General features: G+C 45.5%; 1 protein-coding gene across 1 annotated transcript; it reads left to right on the forward strand.

Moving 5' to 3' along the window:
• Positions 1-8,269: 8,269 nt before the first annotated feature.
• Positions 8,270-9,009, forward strand: LOC125536921 (uncharacterized). The gene is made up of 3 exons (XM_087539625.1): positions 8,270-8,404; positions 8,480-8,656; positions 8,734-9,009. Exons 1-3 carry the CDS (start codon positions 8,270-8,272, stop codon positions 9,007-9,009), a joined length of 588 nt encoding a protein of 195 aa, XP_087395751.1.
• The last annotated feature ends 1,762 nt before the right edge of the window (positions 9,010-10,771 follow it).

The raw sequence follows: 10,771 nt of genomic DNA on the forward strand, positions 1-10,771 counted from the left end.
TTTTTCTCCCCCTTTGGCAACAAGTTACCAAAAAGTTCCTAGAAAATGCATAGTACTAGATCGACGCTCAGGCTTGATCTTCTGGTGGTGGTGGAGTCCGGATCACTCCAAGGACGAAGGCTTCTGTAGACGCTGAAGTAGACGCTGGAGTTGGAGCTGAAGTAGATGCTGGAGCTGGTGGAACTGAGGCTGTAGCTGGTGCTGAGGTGGTGGCTCTTGTGTCAGCAACTGGCACGGCAGACGACCTCGGACCTCATGGCACTCTGGCAAAGGCATGAGTGGTAGTCCTGCCTCTCCTCTCCTGCATATCATCTTGGAGCTGCTCCACTGCAGACTGAATCTCCGTTACCGTGACATCCAAGTCATAGAACTTTTGTTCCATGATTCTCTCTAGGCTTGCCTGGTTTTGAGTTAGGGTGGCTAGTCCTTGCTCAATCCGCAGGGTGGATGCAATTAGGTAACCAAGCTGCTCTTGTTTGGTCTTCAAGAAATACTCAGATGCCTCCTCTTGAGTTGGCATCTTGGCAGCTTTCTCCTTCCTTGCCTTCTCCTTCTTTGCGTATGCTTGGGCAGATGATGGCTCGTTCTCAGTCATGACAACTTGATTGTCCTCAAAATCTGGACGGATGGGCAGGTGTTCCTTGTCCAATAAATATATGCCCGTGCCCATCTTGGAGTTAATGAGCTCCTGGATCTGAGGGGCATATCCGCAACTCCTCTTCTGATCTGCTGCAGTCCTTTTGATAGTTTCCACTATGAGGCTCATCACCTTGAACTTCTGAGGCACATCAAATACATGTAGCAAGTTGATAGCATGGCCTCTGATCATCTTGTGATCTCCAGACTTGGGCAATAAGGTGTGCCTCAAGATCCAATTGAAAGTTGGCAACCCTGACAGAAGGTAATGCACAAACCCAAATTTGAACGTGTCAAGTGCTTCATTTGGAATTTCCTTGTACATATTGGACATAGAGTTATGGTCCATCTTCTTCTTGGCATATATGTCCAAATCATCATCATGCTCCTCTGGGGCATTAATGATCTGTGCCCACTCAGCAACTGTGGATTGGTACCTTGTACCCTCAGACATCCATGTGATCCTCCCATCTGAATAAAAATGTGCTGTGTAGTAGAACTGCATTATAAGCTCCTCATTCCACTTTGTGAGCTTCTGCCCAACAAAGTCAGCTACTCCACAAGCTATGAAGCTGTCTTGCACTCCAGGATAGTGCTCCTCATTGTCCTTGATGTACTGCCAGTCAACCCATCTCATATCACAGACTATTGGCTTCTTATCAAGCAGTACTGTCTCATAGAAGTCCTGCTGTTCCTTAGTGTGGAACCTGTAGTCAACAGCAGTCCTCCTCCTTGAAGCATACGGGTCTGCTTCTCTCCACTTCCTCAGCCCTGAATCTCTCCTGAGCTTCATGTCCTCATCCACAGGATGCGCATCGTTGTGGTCTGGGATCCTGGGCTTGAGCTTTCTCAGAACTTGCTCTTCATCCTCTTCTTCAGCAACAGTCTCAGGCACTGGGGCCTTGTTCTTCTCAGCTGTAGGAATGCTCCTTGTATTCCTCTTTGGTTTTGGCTTGGAGGCATCTTTGGGCTTAGATGCAGTAGCCCCTGATCTTATGGCATCACCCATCAGCTTGGGTGCCTTAGGTGCTGGTGCAGCTACCTCTTCTTCCTCTTCCTCTTCCATGATGGAAGCCTTTCCTAGCACTCTGGCTACGGTCTTCTTGACCCTTTCCTTTCTTTTCTTTCCCTCAGCAGCAACTGGCTCTTTGGGTGTAGGCTTCTCAGTTGAAGCTCTTGCCTTTGACATGGGCTGCCTGCCTGCTGGCCTTTTGATTTTCAGCCCTGGCTTTGTGCCTTGAGCTGGCTCGACTCTCTTTGATGTGGCCTCTTCCTCTGCCACATAATCTTCATCTTCGGAGTCTGAAGTTCTCTTCTTCTTCTGTCTGGTGGCAGCTTTTGGCAAGTTGCTAGGGGTGCTCCTGCTGCCCTCATCTGAAGAGCTGGAGGGACTAGTGCCCTCACTCATGTGCACATGCTGCTCTGACATGTTCTGGCTGTCACTTTGATCAGACATGCTGCAAGCTCTGAGTTCTGACCCTGTGAATAGTTTATAGATGAGGTAGAATAGATGAGCATCACAAAATGCAGAGATTTTTGCAAAAGAATGATCCAAAAACTTAGTTTTAGTTTCCCACTGAAATCATCTCGGATCTACCGATTTTTAAACTCGGTGATACCGAAGCAGTTTTGGAACCTAAACTAGTGAACTCGGTTGGACCGAGTCACAGTTCGGTGGCACCGAGACTGCTAGGGTTTCACAGAGTTCCAAAATCGGTCACACCGATAAGTAATTCTCGGTCAGACCGAGTCTCACTTGTGCAATGGCATAAGCCAAATCGGTGGGACCGAGTTTTTCAACTCGGTGGGTCCGAGATGGTTTCGGCGGAAACCTAACCCTAAAATTTTCGAATCAAAGCTAATCTACGGGCGTATTGACTGGATAGGAGTGTTTCAATCGTGGCAAGAATCATGAGGAACACAATGTGCTAGGAATCAGACGGGGAATAGCACTGTGATCGAGTCCATACCCTAGTTTGGCGGAGACTCGCTACGGCGGCAACGGCGGGGCAGAATTCCTGTTGACGGCGACGGAGACCAGCGACTGGAGGTGGCTGGCGGCGAGAAGACGATCCGGAGACCACGTTGGCAGAGCAGGCTATCGCGCGGGCGAAGGGGTTCGAAGAAATTTCCAAATTTTGCCCGTGACTATATATAGCCCGACCCTGTCGGTGTGACCGAGTGGAACAACTTGGTGGCATCGAGATTCATAACTGCAGGTAGTTACTGAAACTCGGTGGGACCGAAATGTTCAAATCGGTTGCACCGAGATCGAAAACCTAGATCAACTTAATGATCTCGGTAGGACCGAAAGTGGGGTATCGGTCAGACCGAGAATCATAAAGAGGTTTTGGAAGTTTAAGTCTATGACAAATCGGGAACTCCGAGCGCTCCTCACACAGAGTGGTTCGAATCTGACTTGATCAAATTTTGTGATGCAGCATGAATAGAGTTCGAGACGAGAAAAGCATAGATAGCTAGAGGAGGTACTTAGGCATTCTTGTCCATCCACTTGGCAAAAGAAAATAAAACCAAACAATCAAAACAACAAGTGGATGTGCTCGAATGAGTAAAATATGCAACCATCATGCTCACACAATAAGATGGCAAATGAAATATGTGGCAAGGCATGCACAACCAATTCTAGCATCTATCAAGCAATTTGCGATGACAAGGTCATCTATATATGAGTATATTGACTTAGGAGTCAAGTGAGAGCACTTGATCATAGGTCATACTCATCGTTTAAGCTCAAGTGGGGTTACCACTTTTACATAAAGCATTGTTGTGTTCACATCTTTAGAGTTGCTTTAGCTCAGTCTTAGAGTAAAGCTCCCCCTAGAGGTGATATCCCCCCTAAGGGGGATGAACTAACCTTGGGTTTTGTCGATGATGACTTCATGTAGATGTTGAAGATGTGGATGCTCAATGTTGATGTAGATCACTTGGAGTTATCCATTTGAGTGAATTGCACTTTCAATACCTACATGGGTTAGTCCCACAAGGAACAAACAAGGATATCCATAGACATAGAGTGATGCACACACAAGATGATGTCCATGAAAACTTTTAGGTTACCTTGTCCCTTGTCTTACCAGCAAGAGGGTTTGTGACTCCTTGAACTAGTGCAAGATGTGGAAGTTGATTGCACTTGTTCTTGCCAAAATGATAAGAGTGAAGTATGTTGGCGGAGTCACCCTCAAGAACTCTCTAGTTCTTCTTTTCGATCCACACCATCTTGATGGGAATCCTTGGAGTTGTAGTCGTACTTGATGAAGTGGAACTTGAAGTACTCTTGGGAATCCACTTGACTAAGGTCTTAGGAGCTTCTTCAAATGCATCAATTTCCTCTTGAAGCTTGTCCTTGCCTTTTTGCTTGTAGTCTTGTGGTGGAAGACCATCTTGAGCTTGTGTCCCGTTGAAAGAAGTATCATACTTCTCTTGTTGAGGAACAAACTTTGTCTTGGGGTATTGATCTTCTTCCCACTCAACTCCATTGGCATTGAACTTTCGTTCAAAACCAACACCTTGATTCTTCCGGTGAATTCCTTGCTTGCGCACAATTTCCTCGAATTGCTTACTCCCGGCAAGGCTTTTGTACACTCCTTTCTCTATAATTCCCTTTAATAAGCTATTTTCTTGCTCAAGTGTAACTTGGCTAAGAGAATCATTAGTGGAATCAAGAGAACTACTAGAAGCAACAATATTGGATTTAGCATGATCATTGTTACTACTAGAGGAAGAATCTTTCTTGTTCTTGTTACTAGACTTGACTTGAGGCATGTAAGTGGATAAGAGTAAACGCTTGGCAATGTGAGAAGAGCTTTTCTTGCGGAGATCATCATTGATTGCTTTTAAGAACTCATGCTCTTGCTCAAGATTGAGCTTTTCAAAGCGTAATTTCTCATGAGCTCTTAAAAGTTCTCGATGATCTTCGAAGATAGTTTCATGAGCTAACTTAAGAGTGTTTAGTTCTTTAGTTAGAGCCTCAATCTTCTCCTTATCATTGTCATTCGTTTTATCTTGATTAGCATGTTTAATTGACGTTTCATCATAGTATTCATCACTAGAGTTGTCAACAAGCAAATCATCACCTAACAAGTCATCTTCATCACTATTGAAATCAACATACTCGGGGTGTGTTACCTTAGGACCTTTGGACATGAAGCATCTTCCAATTCCTTCATTTGGTGAGTCAAATATGTCGTAGGAGTTGGTTGACACAAGTGCTAGACCGGCAACACCTTCATCTTGAGTATCTTCGGAGTCAGAGTGATAACTTCTCTTGGAGTGGCTGTCGGAGTCGGAGCCGGATACCCATTCACCAACATGAGCTTGATGTCTTCGTCTTGTGTAGCTCCTCGATGATTTTTCCTTCCTTTCCGAATCCTTGCTTCTCCGTGAGTATCTTCGTTCATAACGATCATCTCTACTCCTCCTCTCTCTTGGTGGTGATTCTTTGCTTCTTCTTTTTGGAGAATCTTCTCTTCTCTTGTAGGGAGCCGTACACTCATTGGAATAGTGTCCGGGTCTTCCACAACTGTAGCAGTTTCGCTCTCGACTAGAAGATCTTTTGTCATTGTAGGACCTTGACTTGAAGCTTCTATCTTTGCTTCTACTCTTGTAGAACTTGTTGAAGTTCTTCACCATTAAGCTCAATTCTTCATTAAAGTCTTGTTCTCACTTGATGATGTAGGTGCTTCACATGAGGCTTTATAGGCACCACTTGATTTGTTGTGAAGTTCCTCCTTATCCTTAAGTGACATCTCATGAGCAACAATTCTTCCAATCACCTCCGTTGGCTTGAGATCTTTGTAATTGGGCATCATTTGGATCAATGTGCACACGGTATCATATTTTCCATCCAAGGCTCTTAGAATCTTCTTGATGATGAATCTGTCGGTCATCTCTTCACTTCCTAAGCCGGCAATCTCATTTGTGATGAGAGCAAGCCTAGAGTACATTTCAGCGACACCTTCACCATCCTTCATCCTGAACTTGTCAAGTTGGCTTTGAAGCACATCCAACTTGGATTCCTTGACGGAGTCGGTACCTTCGTGCATATCAATCAAAGTGTCCCAAATTTCCTTCGCATTCTTAAGACGGCTGATTTTGTTGAATTCTTCGGGGCACAATCCGTTGAAGAGAATATCACAAGCTTGAGCATTGTATTGCAACATCTTCAACTCATCCGCGGTAGCTTCACGGTTTGGTTCTCTCCCATCAAAGAAGTCACCTTGCAAACCAACACACACAATAGCCCAAACGGCGGGGTTATGTCCAAGAATATGCATTTTCATTTTATGCTTCCAACTAGCAAAATTAGTACCATCAAAGTAGGGACCTCTACGGTGGTAATTTCCCTCGCTAGACGCCATACTCTCCTAGGTTGTGAAACCAAGGCTATGACCACCAAAAGCTATGGAGATCAAAGCAAATGGAGACCAAAGCTCTGATACCACTTGTAGGATCGAAAGTATGTCTAGAGGGGGGTGATTAGACTACTTGACCAAATAAAAACTTAACCTTTTCCCAATTTTAGTTCTTAGCAGATTTTAGCTATTTTAGGACAAGTCAAGCAATCATCACATAATTCAAGCAAGCATGCAAAGAGTATATTGGCAGCGGAAAGTAAAGCATGCAACCTACATCCACGTTGATGGAGACTTCAACCCACAAAGGGTAACGGTTGCGAGAGTCCACACAGGGCTCCACCCACAAAGGGTAATGGTTGCGCGAGTCCACACAGGGCTCCACCCACAAGGGGTCCACGAAGAAGCAACCACCCACAAAGGGTCCACGAAGAAGCAACCACCCACAAAGGGTCCACGAAGAAGCAACCTTGTCTACCCCACCATGGCCATCGCCCACACAGGACTTGCGTCACTAGCGGTAGATCTTCACGAAGTAGGCGATCTCCTTGCCCTTACAAACTCCTTGGTTCAACTCCACAATCTTGTCGGAGGCTCCCAAGTGACACCTAGCCAATCTAGGAGACACCACTCTCCAAGAAGTAACAGATGGTGTGTAGGTAATGAACTCCTTGCTCTTGTGCTTCAAATGATAGTCTCCCCAGCACTCAACTCTCTCTCATAGGATTTGGATTTTGTGGAAAGTAGATTTGAGTGGAAAGCAACTTGGAGAGGCTAGAGATCAAGATTCATATGGTAGGAATGGAATTTCTTGGTCTCAACACATGAGTAGGTGGTTCTCTCTCAGAACATGTGAGTTGGAATGGTGTATGTGTTCTGATGGCTCTCTCTCGAATGAAGAGGAGGTGGAGGGATATATATAGCCTCCACACAAAATCCAACCATTACACACAGTTTTCCAATCTCGGTGGGACCGAATCAACAAACTCGGTCGAACCGAAAATGTAAACCTAGTGACCGTTAGAGATTTTCGGTAGGACTGACATGCAACTCGGTAGGACCGACATGGTTAGGGTTTGGGCATAACGTAATCTCGGTGAGACCGATCACACAAACTCGGTGAGACCGAATTTGGTAATTAGCTAACCAGAGAGTTGGTCAGGCAAACTCGGTGGGACCGATTTGCTCTTTCGGTGAGACCGAAAAGTTACAAAGGGGAAACACTGAATTTACATTGCAATCTCGGTGGGACCGATTCGCTCTTTCGGTGAGACCGAAAAGTTACGAAAGGGAAATAGAGAGTTTGCAATCCCATCTCGGTGAGACCGAGATCCCTATCGGTAGAACCGAATTGCTAGGGTTTGGCAGTGGCTAATGACAAGTGAAACTCGGTGGCGCCGGATAGGAAGAATCGGTAGGACCGAGTTTGGCTTAGGGTTTAGGTCAAATGTGGATATGGGAAAGTAGTTGAGGGTTTTTGGAGCATATCACTAAGCACATGAAGCAAGAGGCTCATTAAGCAACACCTCATCCCTCCTTGATAGTATTGGCTTTTCCTAAAGACTCAATGTGATCTTGGATCACTAAAATATAAAATGAAGAGTCTTGAGCTTTTGAGCTTGAGCCAATCCTTTGTCCTTAGCATTTTGAGGGTTCCACTTTCACATCCATGCCATGCCAATCATTGAGCTTTCCTGAAATAATCATCTTGGAATAGCATTAGCTCAATGAGCTATATGTTGTTATGAATTACCAAAACCACCTAGGGATAGTTGCACTTTCACCCGCCGGAATGGGTGGATACGGACAAAGCACTTCATAGGTAAGACAACATGAACCGTATTGACTAAGCATCGTCACTCCTTGATTTTGCTAATGTTTGGTTTTGTACCATGCAGGTTGGACAGGAGAAGGCAGCGGAAGATAAAGGACTGGGACAAGCATCATGCTTCGTATGTTAGCCGCTTCCAGCTTTGTGTGGAGGAAGCTCGTAGCAGTGCACGCGCCAAGCTTCGTGAGCATAGTCCACTTGCTTTTGATAACTACATACGATGGCTTCTTGAAAATACTCGAGTTGAGATATGCCCGCCGGCATATAATGATGATATTCTTGAATAACCCGTAAACTTTGAGGATCTATCAAAGGGGAAGTACAACAGAGATGTCAGGGTAGGGCACGGAGTCCCTGCTGTTCCGGTGATTAACTATGTGGTAAAGTGTTTCTTCTTTACTTTCCCGTTGGCCGTATTACACATGTTTGAATGGCTAACATGTTCATTCTTTCTCATCCGCAGCGCACCGAGATCAAGAAAGCAGCTGATGAGAGCCAGTCTATTCTGGAGGAAACACCGGTTGGAAAAGGAAATGATGATGGTCCACTACGAGCATTCCTCAAGGTACAAATCGCATTCACTATGAGAGGTATTCTATGTTGCGGAGTTTCATATCTTCCACACTTGTTCATGTTACAGCGTCAGGCCAGGAAGTTAAGGCGGTTATCGAATCTTCTCGGATGCTGTGATCCCGAAATTGATGAACCATCTGCCTCTAGGTCTGGTACACCATCAGACCCCTCATCTCACCATCAGAGGGACGATGTGAGTTCCTCATATGCTTATCAGGATGATGAGGGTGCGGTCACCCAAGAGGTATGACTAATCCTTTAGATGTGATTCTCACTTGATTACGACGTCGGTCTTCACCATATTGTTTGATTGTGTGATAGGGTGATGAGCTTGATGATGACATGACTTTGGAGGACGCTCAACTTCGGTCCCCATATGTGTTCAAGCCTAGGCAGCCTAGACACCGGTACACGCCCAACGACTTTGACAACAGAGGCAACCCAAAGGTGGTTGTAGGGACCTCGTGGATGGCTAGCTTGGATCATGAGGCGGAGGCGGAGGCGGAGGAGGAAGTGCAGGAAGAGGAGGCTCGTCCATCCAGGAAGAAGAAGATTGCCTGCAGGCGTGGCACCAGGAACACGCGCGGAAGGCATTAGTGTTTGTTACTATGGAAGTGCTCTCTTGTAGCCGTTTCGTTAAGTTGATGAACTTGTTGGGTTATGTTATATGTTGGTGAACTCTTACTATTGTGGTATTTGTGTTGTCCTAAAAGATGTGATGTTCAAATTATTAGTTGTCTTTGTTCAGTATTTGTCCTAAATGATGTTGTCTTTGTTCAGTTGAATTGTTCAGTATTTGTATTTGCCAAAATGGAATCTGTTTCTGCAGTTTGGCTGTTAACAGCACTGCTGCACCTGACAGTCAGGCGCTGCACTGTACTATGCAGCGCCCAAAGCCTAGGCGCTGCACCTCACAGTGCAGCGCCCGTCCCATAGGCGCTGCTTAACTGGCCATGGCTGCCCATAGGGCCACAGAAGGCTTTGAGCACTGACGATCCACGAAAATTACCAAGTTATAGTGCGGCGCCTTTATTCTGGGCGTTGCACGGTTGTTTACTGCAAAAACAGAGTTGACAGCACATTCATTTCACTGGAACATCATAATACTTACAATGACTGCATCATCACAACAATTTGAACAAACAAAAATTTTATGCCGACGAGTTCATAACTTAAGACAATTCGAACTACGACATGGTTCACGACACATTCATTACAAATGACAAATGGCAGCTTGCCCTAGAAAATAGTTCACCAACATCTTACATGCCCTCACAAGTTCACGACGAGTGCACCGAACCGAAGTCCCTATTGAGTAGAGCGAGGCCATTTCCCCTTCTTGTCACGGTCCGAGTCCTCCTCTTGCGCCTCGCGAGCCTTTGCAAGCTTTCTTGCCCTCTCCTCCTCACGAGCAAGTTTCGCTTGGCGTGCCCTCTCCTCGTCTTGTTTCTTCCGCTCCATCCTCTCCTTCTGACGACGCTCTTCCTCCAAGCCTCTTCGAAAAGATTCTTCGAACCGCCGTTGCCGCCTAAGACAATCTTGGTATTGGTCCTTTTTGACATCTTCTGGCACTTCAAGATCTATCCACGTGAAGTACTTGCATAGAGGAGGCGGTGACTGCATACAAATTTTTTGTTAGTGTTGACACACATTTGATAGTAACATTTTACTTCTTGAGCTTACCGGTGGTTGGTCATAGGCGTTAGTTGGAAGTGCACGATCATAAGCATAGTTCGGGCATACAAAATATCTCTGCCCTTCCGTCCATGATTTATTTCGGTCGGTGGATACCTTCACCTTGCAAACATCTCCACACCAACATGGCGGGATGTTGGCATCTTTCTCCTTCACCTTGTCCAAAGATGCGTCCTCCCACTTGTTCGACATGTCTTCTTGGTTAGCACACGGTGGCCTCATCATGGAACCGGATGAAGCCATGCCTACAAAACCGATAATTCTTGGTTAACCCTAACCCCCACTTAACAATAACACAATCCTAACCATAGCATAACCCTAACACCAACATCAAACACACCGTGTTAGGGAGACCTTGATAGCGCAGCCTCCGTGTTGGTGGCCATCATTTGTGGTTCCTCCAGGCTCTTTCACCTCATACTTCCACTCGTTGTCGTCATATAGTACAGCTTCTTGGGAGTCTGCCTTTCGTGATTGAAAGTCCAACCATTCTTCAACCTTTGGTGGGAAATAGTACTTGTGCTTATCCTTGTTCTCACCAGCAATCTTCTTATCCGTCTCCATTGAATACTTCAAAAAGTATCCATTCATCTTGTCAAATGTGTATTGAACTATTGCCGTCACGGGTAATGCACGTACACCCTTGAGCACCTTATTGAAGCAT

Source organism: Triticum urartu, chromosome 1A (genome assembly GCF_056163025.1).
Source record: "Triticum urartu cultivar PI428250 chromosome 1A, HENAU_Tu73, whole genome shotgun sequence".
NCBI classification, from domain to species: Eukaryota; Viridiplantae; Streptophyta; class Magnoliopsida; order Poales; family Poaceae; genus Triticum; species Triticum urartu.